A 20,980-nucleotide genomic window follows, 5' to 3' on the forward strand; every position below is an offset into this window, starting at 1 on the left:
AGTGTTGTTATATATGAGTATATAACCAGGACTTCCTCTATAGTACTGGGTCCTGAGCTGGAAGCCTGGAACATGCATGAGAATTGGCCATAAAAGTATAAGAAGAATATGCACGAAACGTTAGAGCTTGGAGATGTACGTAGATTGAGAGAAGCGAGAATCCTACCATCTTGTTTACACATGCAGATAGAAAACAAAGACGGTGTGCATGCGGAGGCCTTGAAATTTATGTAAACTTGTCCTCTATTACAATTTCCAAGCTAGTACTCTTTGCATTATTGGAATAAGGAAGATATATGTTGCTCTCTGTTTACCTCTAACTGGTTATAACTTATAGGTCTTCCCATACTTGCTATATCCACGTACTTGATTACCTAACATGTTTTCTGCTAGATTGGCACATGGATGCGACCCCATTTGCCATGAAGGTCAGGATCAAGATCGGAGAAATTGAACAGACGGGGTTGAGAAGAGTACAAGATATTATACTTCAATTTGAACCAGGGAGCTCGAGATAGCTGGTGCAAGTAAGCCATAGTCATTTGTCATATAGTACGTACGTAGTTTCTCCAAAGTATATATAGTCGATAAGTTTATTTTTCGATTATTTAGATAGTATATATAGCCAACAAGTTGGTGACATGTTTTAGGCCACACATACGATCGACACAAATTGGCTCAAGTGATAACACTTTAACGTTCATTGATCGATTTGACAATACTTGTTGTCTTGTCATCGGACTCATGAGGCCATGGCCTTCGCCATTGGAGACTGTTACACAATGTACTAAAATAACCTAAGTTCTATAATTAACCCCGGTGAATTTGATAATAATATATTTTCATATGTAAGAGTACGTATAAGACATCGTGCAAAGTTAATAATGTCTTATTCCTAAAATATGATATAATGTCTCTATGTTGTTTGAGGATATGATTGATACATTTGAAACTAAGTGCAATGTAAGGTAACACGAGAGAGCTATTTTAATGAAAGGTAAAAAGCATAAAATTTACAATTACCTTCAGTCTTGAGAGGCTCGTCATTTCACCGTTAAAATCTAGCGCCACCTAAATCGCTAAGCCACCCCCGAATGCAGCGCCCATTTCCCTCCACTCTAATTTTGATTCTTGACATTTCTGGCTCTCAATCTTTTAACACTAATCTTGATTAATATATCTCTGTTTCAATGAGACCTATTGTAATTTTAATACTTTCAGACTGTAATTATGCGTGGAGCCTGTCCCAATGTTGATGATTCCCCTCAAGAACAACCATATGAGCAGGCAATGTAAGTGAATTGAATCATATCAAATTTGTAGATGTAACAAATCAATAACAAAACACCCTTTTAGTAATTCCTTGGGTTCTTATCTTGTACTCAGAATATGCGAGTGTTTCAATGAGGATAATTGTGAATGTAGTAAAAGGATGAGTTCTGCTGGACATTTCATCCAGCACCATCGTCCGGGTGAAATTCAAGGGCCTCATTTGATTAATGAAAATGTTGGATTACTTGCTATTATTGAATCCGAGAGGGCCAATGGTCACCTTCTATCTCTTGTGAGTTTTTTGTATCTCAAAAACATAAGGATATAACCTGATTTACATTGATACTTGCTAGCTATTGTTCATATATGATATTAATACTTAATACAAGTTGGTTGTGCCTTGTGAGTTGTGACCCAATATGAGGAAGCACTGGGCCTCAAAAGTTCAATAGATTTCCAACATGCATGGCAATGAATTCATGCTTGGCACAGTGTTTTCTTAATTGGATTCCGTAACCATTTTTTTTAGTTTTGATAAATGATAAATTTCCGATCCAGGAGGCATCTTCATCTTCATCCTCTAGCTCATTCCACAAATCAACTTCAGATCAAGCTTTGAAACCTACAAGCAGCCATGCTTCGAACAAGTCAGAGTGTACTTCATCAACTGTCAATCGTAACTCGTCACGAGAACTAATAGTCCAAAGGAACTTGAATCCTAATTCAGAAGCCACAATAAGAGGCCTAAGAAGTTGCATTGCTAACAGTCCCAACCTCATTAACTCTGGGAATTGCACCACATTGCTTTTCGGATCCACTCCTCTTTGCCGATTCTCTCTTTCTCAAGGTCTTTTTGGGGTGCCTTCGAATCTTTTCCAGTCTTTAATGCCTGCCATTCATGAACTTCCCCACGCAAGTGGAAATTCAAGATCTCAAATAGAAATAGAAGCTCCTGCTAATTCTGATGATAGTGGATTCACTAGTGAGAACCAACTAATTGACATATGGAGGCAACTCCTCCTGGAATCAACGCTATATATACACAGGCCAGCTGATAACTTGTTGGAAGGTTCAAGTTCCGTTTTTAGGGTAACAGCTGACAGTGGATCAGTGGACTTCAGACTTGTAACAGAGGTTAATCTCCCTAATTCATTGACCAAAAATCAATCTGCTTCAACATGTTTAAATTTCTGCATGATTCAACTTGTTGCATATTTGATGACATTCTGCACCTTGATCGATCGATATACCTCATAAAACATGCGCAGAATGCTGAAGTTGTTAACCAATCACTGCTGTACTTTTCAATTGAAATGCGCAATCGCTTTGGAGGCATGAGGCTTGATGTGGATAACATGTCATATGAGGTAGACTAACATGAAAGATTCATTGAAGAACAATGCTTTACGTGAATATATCAATAAGGCCTTATTTTCTGCTGCCACTTACAGGAGCTGTTGGCTTTAGAAGATCATATAGGGTATGTCAGCACAGGATTATCAGAGGAAGCAGCCGTCGCATCTCTCAAACGCAGTAATTATTTTCTGCTAGCTGATGAAAATGCTCAGAAGGAGTTCTGCAGCATCTGCCAGGTACCTTGTTAATTAATTTATAGTTTCATCTTCTAAATTTGGATATTATAAACCCAATGTGATATTGTGATCGATAACAATTAAGTACCATGCATGTTGGTTCTCATAATAGGAGGATTTTATTGAGGAAGAAGAGCTAGGAACATTGGACTGCGGGCACGGCTTCCACATTTGTTGCATCAAACAATGGCTGGGATATAAAAACGTGTGTCCTATTTGCAAATCTCCTGCCTTATCTACTACATTCTCACATATTTAAATGCAGTGAGGTGTCTTATGTACTGTTCGTAGTTGGATTTTTCTAAGAACAATATGGAACGAAGACACCAACATTTAATTCGCGAGAGAGAGAGAGAGAGAGAGAGAGAGAGAGACCAACAATTGTCGTGTACGTTTGTCTTTCTTTACCAGGCTAGTTAACAAAATGTAAATATGTTTGTAACATGTACAGGTCGATTACATATGTATGAAAAAAACAATGATATCTATATCTATATGCATATATACCTAAACTGAGCTACCAAGTCCAGACTCGATCTAGCTTCAATTTCATAATTACTTAAGCTTCTAGCTAGTCTTGTTAAGGACAACATATCTATATACATGTTTAAGGACAACATCGTCAAGGCCATCAATTTTGAACAATTTTTTGTCCAAACCGATCTGAACAGTACGAGAAGTCTATAAATCATGCATGGCTGCATGCGGTTTATGCAATGGAATTAGTGTGTGCTTTAACTAATTTAGTCAACGATATATCACGATCTCTATATGCAAATGTTTTCCGGTATTTTTCTCATGACCATCCTATCATGTCAATTTAGTTTCTCTATTTATATAGCCGGTTTAAAAGAATGAAACCTAATTGTTCCTTTCACAGTTTCACTAGCTAGAGTTAAATACTGGAGCCCTTTCAATATTTCTTTATAAGTTCATTAAGATAATGGAGAAAACTAAACTTGAGTTCATTCTTGAAATTAAAAATCAGGTACTCTTCATGCCTCTTTCTATTATGGTGAATGTTGTGCAAAACTATGTGAGTTTTAATAATAGTGTATCTAATTATATATATATATATATATATATATATATATATATATATATATATATATGCAGCTAGTGTCCGCGGTACTCTCGCCGTGAAGTCCTACCGGCAGATGTAGCTAGATTTATTGAGTGGGAGACAAACTTTCAAGATCAAGCTTGAGCCAATTGCTCAGATTCCCATATCTTGGTGTTGCAGGCAATCACCTCTTATTGGTGTCGCATTACAATTTGTATAAAATGTATCAACCGATATTGTAGGATTATTATTTTTAACTTTATATTTGCGCTTATATTCTTAATTTTTCTGAATGAATGATGAACTTATATTCTTAACTTCATTAGTACTTGCTTCACCTCTTAATTTGGATTGTTATAAAGTTACAAGTGAATGTCAATTGTGGGCCCTTGGATCAATTAATATGTACTAATCTCTTGAGAGGATACACAGTTCATATGGCCCTTAAATAATGATGATGTTATGAATTAAACTGTAATGTTAGGAGTCAGGACTGTTGGCTATTGGAGTTGTCTTAAAATGATATTGAGTGCTTTGTAAATGTGTTTCAGTGGAGATGACAACGGAGATTGTGCTATTTGATCACCAAGGATTATCAACTCCAACTCCAACTGAGCAGTTGAGAAATGTTTTAATTATGTTTTCGGTATTCACATGCTCTTTCTCTTACTTTTTCTGATTCATTTTCACATTGAATGATTCATTAACAAATATCAGGTTGCTAGATGTACATCATGTGTGCGAAACCCTTCAACTTATAGTTAGTCATTACATATATACATCGTTAGTTGATTATGTGATATAAGGTTCCATATGGAGAGCTTAGATGAAGCAAAGAACTGTGAAAGCTGGGGTGAAAAATTATAGCTAGTCATTACATATATACATTGTTAGTTGATTATGTGGTATAAGGTTTTATATGGAGAGCTTAGATGAAGCAAAGAAACTGTGAAAGCTGGGGTGAAAATTTAATCGCCCATAGGTTTCATGTTTGGTCCTGAAACCTTTAAAATTCTAGAGACGTTTAGGCATGAGGTCGAGTGAGGGCTTAATTGTGGGATCCTTGCATCATTCTTTATGTACATATGTTCAGTTCAATTCTGTTCCTCATGATATAATGTTCTTTAGGTACATACACGTTTCATCCATCCAAGCATACACATGATAGATGTCATAATAGATATGCATCTTGGATGTTCTGTTTTCTTTCTTCCCTTAAACTTTTGACTTATAGGTACCTTGGATCTCCATTTGTGAATCAATGGCCGGGGACGATTCCTAAGAGCATATAAGATTATTTTCCTAGACAATCTGGTTGGGGTGTGATTGCATATAAGCTTAGAGAGTTTGGTGGACAGTGCGTCGCTGATTTGGTGAAGGTAATTATATAAAGGCTAACCGTAGTTTAATTTCTTCTCATTTTTAATATATAGAGTTTGACCTTTAGTTTTTGTAATCTTTTTAGTCAATGTTATGCATTGATCCATCTGAACGCATCACAGCGAGTGGAGCATTAGACAGTTTCTACCCTGGCAATGGTGTTTGATATCTTCAGCAACTTGCAATATGCCCCTCAACTTGCAGTTGAAGACGGCATTATGAACAGAAACTTAACATTCATACAACAACTGGTTATCTGGTTATAGTGCTTGTTAATTTGGTTTTACTAGCCCTTATTCTCATGCAGTAGTTTCATAGCAGTATGCCCTCTTTTCTTAGTCGACAAACTTGTATTTCCAGAAAAAATACTACATACAAGCAAAGATTTACGAGACGTTTGTCAGAAGTTCAAGTTAAAATCTTAAACGAATCGGTGTGGCTCTGATGAATGATTTCCTCATGGATGTAAGTAGCAGCTCCTATATACTGTAACAATTCAAAAATTTACACTAAGCTGGGACTTTTAGGCTTTGTGTTTTTATGATTTGGAAATAGGATGTTTATCAATCAAATCGTAAAGCTCATCTCCAATACCGAATCCAAGCATTCTAGCCATGTCACTAGTCTTCAATCTTGGCTTTGGAATGTTATGTTGCTTCAGCCACAAGTACACGATAAAAACTTTGTGCATAACAAACAGTTCTAGTGCCTCAGGATTGAACACAACACCCATCCTCATATTCATCTGCAAATTCATATTCCGAAAAGTCATGCCATCAGCTAAACAAAACCCTATTTTTGGTCTCTCAAACTGTGACTTTGTATTAGTCATTACCTGATGTGGCACCAACATGGCAGCATAACGAGCTAGCTCTCCAGCTCGCCAATCCAAGAGCACAGGCAACCAAGGATAGGCAGCATCAAGTCTCAGAAACCATAGTCTTATATCTGGAAACTCAGATAGCTCTCGAGGATCGCGAGGATCTTCTCTCGTGTAGTTAATTGTAAAGCCAATTGTACGCTCAAGGTACTCTTTCGGCTTGGCTACACAGCATAAGTAGTAGACAGAACTGTCATATAAAAGTTCTACATACAAAATTCTGAGTATCAATTCAACTTGTACGCTATCTGATGCTCAAGTACCTGATGAAGGATCGGTAATGCCAGTTGCAGTATGAAATGCAGTTAAGTCGAGGCGACGAATTATATCATTGTCAATAATAATCTCAAATCTGCCTTCACTTGGTGGCATTGGAGGCTCAACCTTAGGTGCGTCTGTCAAATGTGCACCACAAAACAACTTAGAGTTTGGATAAAGGGATGAACAAAAAGGGAACGACATGACTTAGAATTTACCAATAACAATTTACTTCCGAAGGAATAGGTTGTTGTTAGATGTTACCTTCTTCATCATCATAGACAGATATGTCAAAATTCCCAGAAGGGTTGAAGGCAACTGAGGCAGCTACTTGGCCTTGCTGCCTATACAAGTGTGAAATAGGCAAAGAGGCCATAGAATCTGAGATGAGTCTGGATGGAGTGTTCCATGGAGTCTGCCTTGAGTTTGAAGAAGAACAAATAGGAAGCAGTGTTTGGAAGATTGCAGCCATTCCTGAATGTTAAGCTGATATGGTTTCAAACAGTTGATACATGTATGGTGACCTTGTGTTTTTGAATGTTCATATCCCTTTATGGGTTTCTATACCATACAACTCAGACTCATTATCCCTTTGCTCCCTAAATTGAGTATATTATCAGATTCTCTCCTGTGTTGGGCCACATGCCATTTCATTGAATCTAGTTGACTGGACCCAGATCAATGCCCAAACCATGCAAGTCTGGGTACAGGCCCAACGTTTTCCCATGCTTATGTTAAGCGGATTATGTTCGATAAATAGTCCCAAGTCGATGATTCATATATCATATCTCGAACTAATATCATTTGTTGATCGTCACGATCAATCGTCGTGTTTACCAACCGGAAGGAGGAACCGGCAACCAACCCCCATTATCATCAGAATGATGAGTTCACGACGCATTGAGGCATTGATAATCCATCGGATTAAGTCAATATATGTTACTATCATTATAATTTTCAATGAGTTAATGATATGATTAAGAAAATGGTAGGACTTCAATTGTGTGTTAAGACTTGTGACCGTTGTGAAGAAGAAGATTTGCGTTGTTTAATCATGTGGATTCGTCCTCAAGATTTGTGGCTGTCAATATTTGGTTGCTGCCACATGGAGATTAGACTATAGTAGCATCACAAATTTCTCTATTATATGATAAAGTATGAAGTATACCATTTAAAGGACGTGTGGCGAATCACCTCACCCGCATTTCCTAAATATCATGTTGCACAATGACCAAAAACTCCAATCGATTATCTTCCAATTTGTTTTATTAATTCAAAGATATGATGATTAGAAAACAAGGACGTTACATCCCAAATATATCTTCATAAAAACACCTCATGAAATTAGTTTAAAACTCGCAATGACTGGAATTTGTATTTGGATGATTGCATCAGTGTAAATTAAGTTTCATTTTCAACTATCAATGCATTACAATATATTCATAATTATTCAACCTACAATTCACTCATGGTTGAACTACCAAAATGAAAGATATAATGGACTATATCAGAAGTTGTACTTGATACGATCATTGTCTTCTGCCCAACTCGATCACTATTTTAGACGCAATTCTCACATGTTACATGTGATGGTGAACTCTTTAGGCAACAATCCTAATGGCATTTGTGGTGATCATGCATAGACTATATATATATGGTCCTCAAAATAACAATTTTATCATCTACTAGTTTGTAATATAAATGTTCATATAAAGAACCCTGCAAAGGATCAATGCGTGACCACACTCGTTGCTTTCATTTTGGCTTTTGTTTTACCATATAACCCGCTACTTCAATCCACATCCTACAAGACTATTAAAGGAGAGGCATCTTTTTTTCTTGAAAAGAATAAAAGGTGAAGGTTTCTTAATTAGCACTACTACTCAATTAATATAAATTCTCATCCACCATAGTAATCATGTATTTTGCCAACAAACTATCTATAAATATACATTGATGCTAATCTGGCAACAATAGTGAAAGACCAAACAGTATATTGTGTATACAAAATTTGATTTAAGTTTATTAGATGTTTAGTAATGAGGAAAAATAATCTTTTTGAAAGTTAATAATTTTCACTTGTACGTTAAATTATGCGATTACTCATATAATAAGCTTTATTTTTATCATTATTTTCAAAAATTATGTAAAAAAAATCAAAATGTAACCACAAGAGCTAAATTCACAATTGTTCTATACTAATATAAGAATGTGGTTGAATCAATGTCTCGTTCTTAATTTCTGTTTTCATAAGGTAATTTTATATACAAATCAAAGTGTAACCCGTAGTTCTCGAATGTAAGTGCATAACATCATAACCTCCAATACAATTTTCTATTTCTTTTTTGAGAATAACCACCAATACAATTAAAAAGATAGTAAATCGAGAATCAAATTTTGAAAATTTGAAAAAGAAAAGAAAAGAAAAAAGAAAACAGAAAAAGTAAAAGGGCATTATCGTAAGGACAGAGAATACAGAGAGCAGAAGTCTCCTATCCCTCTGCCACTCTGTTGCACTCGCTTAAACACAACCAGACGCTTCCACAACATACAAACCTACGCGGCTTTCCTTTGTTTCGCTTCACATTCTCTTTTTCTTCTTCTTCTTCTTCTTCTTCTTCTTCTACCCTTTCACTCTCTCCAACCCAAAACCCAGAACCCAAAATGTCAATCTCCAACTCAAAAAAACTGCTCCTTTGTCTCTCCTTCTTCCTCTTCATCGCTCTTGCTTCCGGAAACACTCACATTTCTCACACATTTCGAGGCAGAGGTACTTACTCGAACCCCTTCGCTTATGTTCACGTTAAGAATGTTATGTTCTTTGTGGTTTATGTCTCTTGGTTTTGATAATTTGTTGATTTGGTGCAGATGTTAGTGTTGATAGAGGTGTGGTGGGGCTGGACACAAGAAGGTCTCTTGTGGATGAGAATCTGCAGAACTCGTCTTTGATTCTGGCTAAGGAGAGGACTCTCAGGAAGGACCCTCTTGATGATTTTCATAAGTACACTGGTGGATGGAATATCAGCAATGATCATTACTGGGCTGTGAGTTTTTGCAACTCTAAATTTGTATTCTTTTTCTGGGTTGTTTGCTGGTTTTGCTTTTGTCATTTAGGTTTGACTTCAGTTTATGAATAACACAGGGCTCATAAAGAAAGATTAGGACTTTACATCTGTAATTGAATTGTGGATTTTTTATGTAGATGTGTTTGGGATGCTTGGAAACAATCTTGAACTGATTTATTTTGTTGGTTGTTGTGATATTGTATGTTTTTATGTTTGCGATTGTTTGAAGTATATGCTTTGATTTTGTTTATGGGTATGTGCTTTAATGGTGATGTTTGATTTGTGGTGTAGTCTGTTGCTTGGACTGCTGTTCCCTTCTTTGTTGTTGCCGGTCTGTGGTTCGTGATCTTTGGGCTAAGCTTGACGTTTATCTGTTTATGTTACTGCTGTTGCCCAAAGGAGCCTTACGGTTATTCTAGAACAGCTTATGCGCTCTCTCTCATCTTGCTTATTTTCTTCACTGTTGCAGCAATGTAATCTCTCTCTCTCTCTCTCTCTCTCACACACACACACACACACACACACACACACAATTCACATACTGAGAAGTACTGCAATCATTTCAGATGGCTAATGGTTTTCTTTGATGTATTTTTTGGCCATTCTAGTGTTGGATGCATTGTTCTGTATACCGGTCAGGCAAAGTTTCACAGCAGTACAACAAAGACACTCGATTATGTTGTGAGTCAGGCAGATACAACTGTTGAAAGCCTCCGCAATTTGTCAGGTTATCTTGGTGCAGCTAAGCGGATTGGAGTTGACTCTATCTTCTTGCCATCGGATGTTCAGAATAGCATTGACACAACTATAACAAAACTCAACTCTGCCGCCACTAAACTCTCTGATACAACTGAAAAGAACTCAAAACGGATAGACGATGGTTTGGATAACATGTAAGTGATTTGTACAAGTAATTAGGCCCTTGATGTTTCACCAGAATGACGTGGCTAACCTTTATCTTCTGCTATGTTTCACAGAAGACTGGCCCTCATTATCATTGCTGCTGTTATGCTCTTTTTGGCTTTTATTGGATTTTGTAAGTCGTGTTCTTTTCTTTTGATTAGAGGCAGAGATTTTAAAGATCCAACTATTAGCGTAAAGTAATTGTTTTTCTTTATACTTGTTGCAGTATTTTCAATTCTGGGGATGCAGGCTTGTGTATACTTGTGAGTGAATTCCTTGAAACTTTCTCTTCTTTTCTTTCCTTTCTTGAAAAATGCTTAAACATTTATTAAACTAACAGTGTATATTTTATGCAGCTTGGTGATTTTTGGGTGGATTCTTGTTGCGGGGACATTCATCTTGTGTGGTGTATTTCTTCTTGCCCATAAGTAAGTAATGTTTGTTATGATTCCATCACATTACTTCTACTTTACATCTATACTGGAATACATGTTAATGTTTAACTGGACATTTATATGTTAATTTCAGCCTGCTAGATGTTACCTAACTAACAGACTTAATTATGGTTTTATATTCTCTATGTTCTAGATAGTCTCATGATTGTTGTTCTCAGTCCTTTAAGAAATTTTGATGCATCTTAAATGATTCTGGGAGATAATATTATTTTCTTCTTTTTATTTTTTCTTTTAGAAGCTAATACTCCAACAAAATATATTAGGACCTTGAAGTTTGGCTGCTTAGGTGCATCTTCATGCATATTGATCGTGTTTGAATTTGAACATTATAAACTTTTGAAATTGGATAGGGGTTCATTTCTTTGCACATGTGTAAAGTGCAAGCAAATTGAGGTTTCTAATTTATTGACAGTTGTGAAGTATGGAAGAGCTATTGATGTGAGGAAGCTGTAACTTCTATTGTTTTAAAACAGGCTGATGATATCTGATTTTATTCCCTCATTCGGATGCACTCTGAAATAAGGATCTAAAATCCTCAAAGCATTTTTTGATAAACATATCAAGGGTTTATCACTCATGCTTTAAGCTCACTTAAATAAATCTCTTTCAAAGAAAGAATTTCAAGTCTTTGTCAAAGAATTTTTATATAAATGTATCAGGGGTTTATGACATATGCTTTAAGCTCACTTAAATAAATTTTTCTTAAAAAAAGAAAGAAACAAAAGCATTTCAGGTTTTCTGTCACAGAATTATCTGGGGTTTATCTCTTATGCTTTAAGCTCACTTATATGTCTGTTTCAAGAAATTATTGTTACAGAAGCATTTTAAGTCTCGACTTTTTGAGCGTGTTTGGTTGGGTAGAAAATCTGCTCCTAGATATTCTGTGCAATTAGCGATCTACACTAGTCTCCCAAGGAAAATAACAAATTGAAGTTATTTCTCAATCTGCTTCTTTTTGTATGTGCTTCCGTAACTTTTACCTTGTTCATATGGTGCTATACGTGCATACAGTTTGGTTGTTGACATAGTTGGTAGTACAAATGGAAAGTAACTCTTTGCACTTTGAATGGGATGAAGTTACTTGTGGACCATATTACTGCTCCAAATTATATCATATAACTTGTTTTCGTATGTTCTTAGTGTGGTTGCAGATGCATGTGTTTCCATGGATGAATGGGTCCAGCACCCCACTGCTCATACTGCTTTAGATGATGTACTCCCTTGTGTGGACAATGCTACTGCTCAAGAGACCTCATCACGTACCAAGGATGTTACGTACAAACTAGTGAGCATGGTAGACAAGGTCATTAGCAATATCTCAAATCTGAACAATCCACCACCCCAACTTGGACCAATATATTTCAATCAGTCTGGCCCTCTATTACCTGTTCTTTGCAACCCATACAACGCTGATCTCACTGATCGAAAGTGTGCCCTTGGTGAGGTAGAACTGCATAATGCCACACAGGTAATGTTTATGAAGTATTTACATGCTTCATTCAGGTTTTTTTTTTTCTGTCAGCTTCATAAGAAGTAACTCTTTGAACTTCGTTTTGAGCAGGTGTGGAAGGGTTATGTGTGTGAGATTAACACAGCAGGCATCTGTGTAACCCCTGGACGGCTCACTCCCATCTTCTATGACCAAATGGAAGCCGCAGTAAATATCAGTTATGGTCTGTATCGTTATGGTCCATTCTTGGTTGATCTGCAAGACTGCACGTTTGTCAGAGACACATTCACAGATATAACCAACAGGAATTGTCCTAGCCTTCGAAAACATAGCAGCTGGATCTACATTGGGCTAGTCATGGTATCCGCTGCTGTCATGTTATCATTAGTCTTCTGGGTAATCTACGCAAGGGAACGAAGGCATCGCGTGTATACCAAGCAGTTTATGGCTGGAAGCACAGGGGGATTCCAGGTCCAAGACAAGGGTGCTTAGGGATTTCTATATTTCAGTAACTCGTCAGTTTTTTTTTTGGGTACATTATGGTAGTTATCTGTAGGTTAGATTGCTTGTGCTTGCTCAGGCTTGAGACATAGTTGAAGCATTGCTGAGCTAGCTTGATCCGTCCCAGTGATTATTGTTACTCAAAAAGTCATAACTCAGTGAGATATATAAATAGTATTTTGGAGCTAGCATTATCCCTATCTTTGATTATTGTTGCTTTAAACTCTAAAGTCTCTAATTGCCCATCCAAGCAAAGGCATGCAATGTTGTAGAAATCCAAACAGGCCAAATTACCCAATCCCCTGCAACTTTTAAGGAAGCTGCAGTAAATGTGAGAGATGGGTATGAAACAGAGTTGCAGAGAACAGCTCGCATTTACTTCATTTTCCAGTGGAAGTTGTTTTTTGATTGGTGCGGACAGACAACTCGTCCTCGAGTTTCCAAATGAGCCATAATAGGAAATAAATGTCCAATCAACAAATCGATGCAGACATGTCTTGGTTCCAGTGTTACATGATAAGTTTTTTTTGATGAAGTGTTACATGATAAGTTGATAACATGAATGCAGACATGCCTTGGTTATACTGGTGGTTCTGGCGGTTGTTAGATTCCGCTACTCTACTGCGTCGTCACTATTGGGTTTGTTGTTAGATGAAGACAGCCATTATTATTCTTATTCTTGCACTTCAAAATTGTACACTAGAACTCTGCTCTTTCTCTCACGCATTTCATCGAACAATTGGAGAAGGCAAAAGACCCGATCAACCTTCATGGACACTGAGAAAGGTGAAAGCTTGGAAATTGAACTGTTGTCATGCCCAGTGTGCTATGAACCACTAATTCGGAAAGGCCCAACTGGTCTCAACCTGTGAGTACTCAACTCAGTTGTCAATTCTTGCTGGAAAAAGGCAATGCCTTTATGCTTGTGGTTTTGAGATAAGTGATCTAACCCATAGTAGAGCATTCTGTGAGTTTTATAACCATTTGTCCAACATGGAGATACAAATCATTCAATAGCTTCTGTGATGTATTTGCTAGTAGTCTAGTACTAGTACATGTTACTCGAAATTTGAAACCTTTTGTAAATTTGTGAATCCAATTTTCCAGATTGGACCAGTGTTTTGATTGTTGACATTGGTGCTATGTGTTAACATTAGAATTTAATTACTGCGTTGTTCTGTTATTGTAGGCAAGCAATATACAGGTCGGTTTTTGAGTGCAAGAAATGCCACAAGTCTTATTCAAGCAAAGACATTTACTTGGATCTAACTGTTACTGCTGGCTTGAAGAAATATGTTGAAGCCAAACCAGCTGGGACTGAGTTCTTCAGGAGACCATTTGTTTCCTACATTTATGAAAGAGGGTGGCGTCAGTATTTTGGAGGCGGCTTCCCAGGTCCTGATGAAGAGGTATTTCTCATTTCTCGATCAGTTACTGCTTACTAGTCTATTTACTGAAATTTTACTTCACAGCAGTTATATGTCCATACATGCATTGATAGTTACAGAACTTATGTGTCCTCCTACACAGTTTAAAATGGCTCAGGAATACTTTAAACCTGCCAAAGGTGGTGTCTTAGTGGATGTAAGCTGTGGGAGTGGTATGTTTGCGAGGAAGTTCGCCAAATCTGGGATCTACTCTGGAGTTGTTGCACTCGATTTTTCTGAGAGTATGCTCCGTCAGTGTTTTGGTTTTGTGACAAGAGACCCTACTACTCTTTTAGCTGCGTAAGTTTATCTACTTTTTTCTCTCAGTCCATTTCTAGTAAGAAAAACTGCGAAAACATGTCTACTGTAAATGACTCATTTATACGTCATTGTAATAAGTGCAGGAATCTTGCTCTTGTAAGGGCAGATGTTTCGAGACTTCCATTTGCATCAGGTTCCGTTGATGCTGTACACGCCGGCGCAGCATTGCACTGCTGGCCCTCTCCTTCCAATGCTGTAAGTGTTGTTTCATCTAGTTTTCTCCTTGAACTTGCTTGACTTTGTGGATTTGCGGCAATCTGTATAATTTCAAGCGAAGGTGATAAAGTAAATTAGTGCAGCTTTTCATTCCCTTTTCTTCCATATGCCAATAAAATCTGGAGTCAAAACCGTTCTAACATAATATGTAAAGGGAACTTGAGAATCGAGATGCTATTAGAGACTGAAGAACAAATGTGCTCCTGGTTTAGTTAACTAACTGCATCCTTTGGAAAGTGATACATTGCAACTTATTATAGACGAAGACTACTTATGCTACTTCATATATGCTTTGAAAATCCGTCTTGCGTTTCGTAGATCTTTAAACATTCTGCAACTTTTTTGGTTGATTTTATTGGCAATTTCCTCATGGATTGTTTGCTGCTTGGTATATCAATCTGCTGTTCTCCGATAAATTTTTGTTTGGCACTTGAACTCTTGAACCTCCAGTGTCTTTTATATAGCAATCCCTATCACATTTGAACATGCAAGTGGAGCTATATATGGATGTACTGTATGTACTTGAGTTTCCCCATCTTATCTCCCATATTCATTTTCAGGTTGCTGAAATCACTCGTATATTAAGAAGTGGTGGGATCTTTGTTGGAACCACTTTTCTGAGGTCTAGTCCTTCCACCCCTTGGATATTCAAGCCTTTCAGAGAGGTATATGTGCACTTGCTCTTTTATATTGACTACCAAAACTCCAAAAGTGATGAATGACAATCATGATGTTCTTTTCTCATTTCAACTATGATTGTATGCTTTCTTATTCCCGTACCAAAATCTGGTCCATGATTTCGGTGGTGGGTTAGTGGTTCCAACCTTGGACAGTAAGCAGAGCAATTCAAGTTGCATTACCACACACGTCACTGTACTAATTCCATTTTCGAGTTTTGTTCGACTGATTTGTGCCTATAATATTCGTAGGTGAGGCCAATAAAATGCTAGTAATACCATCATGGTGAATGCATAACCTATATGAATCATTAACTAATTCAAGATCTAACAAGTAATCTTTATAGCATAACAAGGTGAAATTGTTCAGGTCTTAGGCCTTCACTGATAGTGATCCTCAATCTAGTTGCTTTGTATTCTTTTCAGTATGGTACTGAGTTGTTTACCGTCTTAAGTGATTCATATATTGATTTGAAAAGTTGAGTTTTGTATCTAATATGACAGGTTTTGTATCTGATAATAAGATTTGATTGTATTTTGCAGAGGATTCATCAAACTAACACATATTTAACGGAAGAAGAGCTTGAGGACTTGTGTACTTCCTGTGGTCTCACCAACTATTCTATTAAAGTGCAGCAATCCTTCATCATGTTTTCTGTCCAGAAACCATGAGTTAAGCAACTGTTCCGATCAGAAAACAGAATCGAAGACTAGGTTTGAGCCATTTAACTACCATTTGTTTGTACATGAATCAACAAAAACAGAATCGCTTCTTGTTTTGTTATGTAGTTCATTTGCCTCGCTCTCAATCCTTTGATATTTCTTTTTGCAACGTCAGTCTTTTGATTGTTTCTGATTGATTTTATCCTCTTTATCTCCGCTTGTTCTACGTCCCTTGAATTTGAGGATTTCTGTTTTTGAGTCACTGATCAGCTGATGGCTTACAATGAAAGAGAAATTGGAAGAGTGAGCTTCAAGAAATAGAAGAGAAAGACAAGAAACAAGGGCAGTCAAAAGGAAAATATAATGCTCGAGTTAATTGTAGGACAAAGCATACAAAGGTTGTTAGTGTTGGTTTTTTTTATTAGGAGGATGTTAGGATGATGTTTGGATTTGGTGCGGAAGTGTGTGATATATGTGGTAGGGTTGATGAGAGGAGGTATAGAGGAGATACCGAGATAGAGGAGGCTAGTTTATATTGAATTCACTTAATTGATTACATGAGCTTGTTACATATTTATAGAGGTACATCACCGACTTCTTTATACTACAAGCACTGTTCTAAATATCGGAATATATCGGCGATATATCGATGATATTTAGAAACCGATAGGATAAATGCCATATCGCCTCAATATATTGGTCAATTCAAAATATCGGGTCAACATGCAATATATCGGGTCAAATCGAGTTTGACCCGATATTTCAGCGGATTTTTTTTTCGGCGACTTTTTTTTTCAGTGATTTTTTTTAAGGAGACGATGTCGTTTTAAGGAATTTCAACGCAACCACAAGCTCTCCGAGTGTGAGAGAAATTGGAGCACATGTCAAGGGATACACACAAAGAAGAGGAATAGGCTAGATACCGCAAGGATGAGCAAGTTAGTATATGTTCAATTCAATGCCAAAATCATCAACAAAAACCGAAGGAAGGATAAGGGAAACGAGGTACTACTTGCCAAATAAGCTAAGGAAGCACAAGAATGACTTGTTGAAGGTAATGTCATTGAAGATTTGACAATAGATGAATAAGTGTTCAAAGTGAGTAGTGAGATACCACCCTTGAGGGAAGTCCGAGAGGTAAGAGAGTTTTATGAAGATAATTTTATCTTGGAAGATGAGGATGAAGATAATGGAGAAGATGAGTTTGACTTTGTTTCCGATGATGAGAGAGTTTATAATGCATGAATGCATAATCAATATCTCAATCTATCTTTTGTGCACCTATTTTTGTTCAATTAGTACTTAATAGTTAATAGTTAATATTATTTGATATATTTTGAATATTTTGAAGTATATGTTTATAAATATATTAAATTTAAATTAAAAATTAACAAAAACGATAAATCCGATATAATCCGATATATCCCCTTATATATTTATTTTACAAAACCGATACGATGCCGATAACCGTTATTTAGACCATTAACTACAAGCAACGACATAGTCAGTCCACAAACCTTGTGGACTGGTCTAGGCCAAACTAGACAATTAACACATTCTTTTATCTTAGATGATTATTCTAGAGACTTAGTACAAGATCCTTCTGAACATTTTCTAGCTAAGCATCCTTAGTTCTAGACTAATCTAGATTATAGACAACTTAGGAAAGCACCAATGTGCATTATTATTTAACAGTTAGATTAGGAATTGGAAGAGTGAACATCAAGAGAGAAGAGTTGAAAGGAACAGATAATGCTCGAGTTAGTTGTAGGACAAAGCTTACAACTAAGTTATGTTAGGCAAAATAACGGATTAATTAGGAAGATCGGGTATCCCAATTTGGGATTTACATGCAGTTTCACACGGAAAAGATAGTTGCATAGCTTCACAACAACAAAATTGTTATAGAGCTTCACACAAAGAATGTTATCACAAAGATCTACACGGAAAAAATTGTCATGAAAAGTTCACACGGATACAAATTCGTCTACCAAGTGCAATACTACACAGGAAATTAAGCATCATGAATTAATGATGTAAATCGTATCAAGGTGAGTTGTGGGGACTCGAACAGTTAAAGAGATTTAACTTGCATTATTATGTTGGGACCTCATGACTGTTATCATCCAAGAACCTCTACCACCAAATTGAAATGAACATGCATGAATCTTATTTATTGTTGGGAGCTTGACTCGTGCGTCTTACAAGTTAATGACGTGCAAGTTGATGTTGTGTATTGTTGGGAACCTGACTCGTACATCGTACATAAATTGAGGTGGTTGTGGTTGTAGTTGTGTTTGTTGAAAACACTAATGCTGGTTCACCATTCATACATTCGTATCAGACTTCTTTCTCATTGCCAAAACAAGAAGGAAAGAAACATATAAAAAGGCTCGAAAAGCTAGGAAACATACACTGGAGCAGCAGCAGCTAGCAAATCAATCAAACCCCATGGCTATAACCCCCTCATCTCTCAATCAATCGGTATGTAATGCCTTCTGTTATTTTCCTGCATTAGCTTTCATTTTCGGTTACATATTCTGGAATGTAAAACTCACAAAAGTTGAAAAGCAGATCTCAGAGATTGAGTTGTTATCCTGCCCGATATGCTATGAACCGCTATCACGAAAAGGCCCGCCTGGTTTAATCATGTGAGTACTCGATCACATCAATTCGTTCATAGTGGATATATTGCTGAAACTGTATATGTTGTTAACCTGCTTTAATTATCTGTATGAGTGTGTGTGTTTTTCTTCGTAGGCAATCAATATGTAGGTCATCATTCAAGTGCAAGAAATGCTACAAATCCTATTCTACCAAACACAACTACTTGGACCTCACTGTTACTGCTGGAATGAAGAAGTACGTTGAAGTTAAATCAGTTGGGACCGAGTTATTTAGGAGGTGGTTCATGTCCTTCATCTATGAGAAAGGTTATCGTCAATTTTTTAAACGATATGGCTTCCCAGGTCCTGATGAAGAAGTATGTTCTCTTATTTGCGTCACTTCATCATCTCTATTTTCCTTATTGCTCTAGAATCTTATACTGCTTCGATACATGTATGTGTGCATAGTACACATACTATACGTGTCGATACTTATATATCCTATATTTATGTAATTAAGTTTTATGATGTTTATAATTCCATTGTTTGTCAATGACTTATATGTGGTTTGCTACTTTCACTTCTCGTACACAGTTCAAAATGGCTCAGAATTACTTTAAACCCGCTGAAGATGGTGTGATAGTGGATGTTAGCTGTGGGAGTGGTTTGTTCGCGATGAGATTCGCCAAATCTGGGACCTATTCTGGAGTTGTAGCACTCGATTTTTCAGAAAATATGCTTCTTCAGTGCTATGATTATATTAAGAGAGACCCTGTACCTTTGGCTACGTAAATTATTTTGCTACCGTCACTTCAGTTCACGTTTAGGAAAAAATCAGATAGATATGTCTTTACCCTAATCATGAAAGTTCAATTTTAACCTGCAGTGATCTCGTTCTTCTGAGGGCCGATGTTTCTAGGCTTCCATTTGCATCATGTTCAGTTGATGCTATCCATGCCGGCGCCGCATTGCACTGCTGGCCCTCTCCTTCCAACGCTGTAAGTGAATTTCTCCTTCAAGCTAGTTACCTAGTCTTTGTGTCAACTCAGATGTACCTCCTCATTCGGCAATACATATATCTCCAGTGACTAATTTAGCTATTTCTCATACATTTCTCAGATTGCTGAAATCACTCGTGTTTTACGAAGTGGTGGCATCTTCGTTGGAACCACATTTCTGCGGTCTAGTCTTTCAAGGACTTTCTGGATATTCAAACCCCTCAATGAGGTAATTAATATGCATTCTCTTTTCTGAGATGAGAATGCATTATCACATATTGTATGGTCATTTGGTCAGTAATTCCAATCTCAGAACGATGGAATGATGCATAGCTCTTGGTGTTTTACTATTATGAGCTTTCTGATAAGGATCTGTAATGGTGAAATATATATACATCCAAATCTTCCTGAGGCATCATATGTAATATTTGTTTTAACATTCAAGGTGTTAATTTGTGTGGCAGAGGGTTCTTCCCAGTGGGAACTATTCTACGGAGGAAGAGATTGAGGATTTGTGTACATCATGCGGTCTCATAAACTACTCGAGCAAAATTGAGAAATCTTTCATCATCTTTTCTGCTCAGAAACCCTGACGAAGACTAGACAACAGGTTCATTTCTCCATACAAGGAATGTGCCATAAAGTTGTATTTGGTATAATGAATTTCAGGGAGTTATATCCCAAGGTTTTCTTTCATTCTTGTAATGTAAGCTACTTGAACCTATTGAAACCGAAAAGAAAAGCTAGCTTTGACAATATTATTTGCTGTGTTTAAAAGTAGGAGTGGAAAGAAATGCGAGTGCCACTCCCCCATTCTAGATTCTATGTTTTAGTTATTTGGTGAGAATAAAACCTTGCAAGATTCTATGATCGGACAAGATATTTTACAAGACCTTTTTTTGTTCTTTAGTGGAAGAGAGCTAAATAATCAATGACAATTTACACTTTCTAAATGCACCAATTAGACTCAATATCAACATAATCTCATTCATAGGGTCAGTAGTTAAGCCACCATTTGATGTAAATTTAAAGGTAGTTGAGCCACCATTTGATGTAAATTTAAGGGTGAGGAAAATTTTTTTTAAAATTGAGTTATTTTGTTTTCAACCCTTGAATTTACATCTAATGATGGTTGAGCATGAATTTCAAGATCAACTACTGATCGTGTGAACGGAATTGATGTCCGCATAGAACTTAATCTTATTTCACTCAAAAACATGCTCGAGCGACAGAACGATTACCGCAATAAAAAC

At 36.8% G+C, this 20,980-nt stretch overlaps 4 protein-coding genes across 4 annotated transcripts; 3 read left to right on the forward strand and 1 right to left on the reverse strand.

The window, feature by feature from the left end:
• Nucleotides 1-5,719: 5,719 nt before the first annotated feature.
• Nucleotides 5,720-6,917, reverse strand: LOC126797080 (protein CHLORORESPIRATORY REDUCTION 6, chloroplastic). The gene is made up of 4 exons (XM_050523765.1): nt 6,710-6,917; nt 6,451-6,582; nt 6,143-6,351; nt 5,720-6,052 (listed from the first exon to the last, which is right to left on the reverse strand). Exons 1-4 carry the CDS (start codon nt 6,915-6,917, stop codon nt 5,846-5,848), a joined length of 756 nt encoding a protein of 251 aa, XP_050379722.1. The 3' UTR covers nt 5,720-5,845.
• Nucleotides 6,918-9,004: 2,087 nt separating this feature from the next.
• LOC126785398 (uncharacterized) lies at nt 9,005-13,013 on the forward strand. Its single transcript, XM_050511079.1, has 9 exons — nt 9,005-9,215; nt 9,314-9,489; nt 9,802-9,983; nt 10,119-10,403; nt 10,488-10,546; nt 10,640-10,676; nt 10,770-10,841; nt 12,009-12,336; nt 12,430-13,013. The coding sequence occupies exons 1-9, from the start codon at nt 9,110-9,112 to the stop codon at nt 12,808-12,810; spliced, it is 1,626 nt and encodes a 541-aa protein (XP_050367036.1). The 5' UTR covers nt 9,005-9,109; the 3' UTR covers nt 12,811-13,013.
• Nucleotides 13,014-13,559: 546 nt separating this feature from the next.
• On the forward strand, nt 13,560-16,251 carry LOC126795021 (uncharacterized methyltransferase At2g41040, chloroplastic-like). The gene is made up of 6 exons (XM_050521835.1): nt 13,560-13,687; nt 14,009-14,228; nt 14,350-14,546; nt 14,651-14,762; nt 15,344-15,448; nt 16,004-16,251. The coding sequence occupies exons 1-6, from the start codon at nt 13,590-13,592 to the stop codon at nt 16,130-16,132; spliced, it is 861 nt and encodes a 286-aa protein (XP_050377792.1). The 5' UTR covers nt 13,560-13,589; the 3' UTR covers nt 16,133-16,251.
• A 2,254-nt stretch (nt 16,252-18,505) lies between these two features.
• Nucleotides 18,506-20,630, forward strand: LOC126795471 (uncharacterized methyltransferase At2g41040, chloroplastic-like). Its single transcript, XM_050522310.1, has 7 exons — nt 18,506-18,607; nt 18,698-18,774; nt 18,884-19,106; nt 19,324-19,517; nt 19,616-19,727; nt 19,849-19,956; nt 20,192-20,630. The coding sequence occupies exons 1-7, from the start codon at nt 18,575-18,577 to the stop codon at nt 20,318-20,320; spliced, it is 876 nt and encodes a 291-aa protein (XP_050378267.1). The 5' UTR covers nt 18,506-18,574; the 3' UTR covers nt 20,321-20,630.
• The last annotated feature ends 350 nt before the right edge of the window (nt 20,631-20,980 follow it).

Source organism: Argentina anserina, chromosome 1 (genome assembly GCF_933775445.1).
Source record: "Argentina anserina chromosome 1, drPotAnse1.1, whole genome shotgun sequence".
NCBI lineage: Eukaryota > Viridiplantae > Streptophyta > Magnoliopsida > Rosales > Rosaceae > Argentina > Argentina anserina.

Coding starts and splice junctions, on each gene's coding strand:
- LOC126785398 (XM_050511079.1), top strand. CDS start 9,110: ATGTCAATCTCCAACTCAAAAAAACTGCTCCTTTGTCTCTCCTTCTTC. Junction 9,490..9,801: donor GCAATGATCATTACTGGGCT/GTGAGTTTTTGC, acceptor TTTGTGGTGTAG/TCTGTTGCTTGGACTGCTGT. Junction 12,337..12,429: donor AACTGCATAATGCCACACAG/GTAATGTTTATG, acceptor CGTTTTGAGCAG/GTGTGGAAGGGTTATGTGTG.
- LOC126795021 (XM_050521835.1), top strand. CDS start 13,590: ATGGACACTGAGAAAGGTGAAAGCTTGGAAATTGAACTGTTGTCATGC. Junction 14,547..14,650: donor CCTACTACTCTTTTAGCTGC/GTAAGTTTATCT, acceptor TAATAAGTGCAG/GAATCTTGCTCTTGTAAGGG. Junction 15,449..16,003: donor TATTCAAGCCTTTCAGAGAG/GTATATGTGCAC, acceptor TGTATTTTGCAG/AGGATTCATCAAACTAACAC.
- LOC126795471 (XM_050522310.1), top strand. CDS start 18,575: ATGGCTATAACCCCCTCATCTCTCAATCAATCG. Junction 19,107..19,323: donor TCCCAGGTCCTGATGAAGAA/GTATGTTCTCTT, acceptor TCTCGTACACAG/TTCAAAATGGCTCAGAATTA. Junction 19,957..20,191: donor TATTCAAACCCCTCAATGAG/GTAATTAATATG, acceptor TTTGTGTGGCAG/AGGGTTCTTCCCAGTGGGAA.
- LOC126797080 (XM_050523765.1), bottom strand. CDS start 6,917: ATGGCTGCAATCTTCCAAACACTGCTTCCTATTTGTTCTTCTTCAAAC. Junction 6,352..6,450: donor CATTACCGATCCTTCATCAG/GTACTTGAGCAT, acceptor TATGCTGTGTAG/CCAAGCCGAAAGAGTACCTT. Junction 6,053..6,142: donor CCATGTTGGTGCCACATCAG/GTAATGACTAAT, acceptor ATGAATTTGCAG/ATGAATATGAGGATGGGTGT.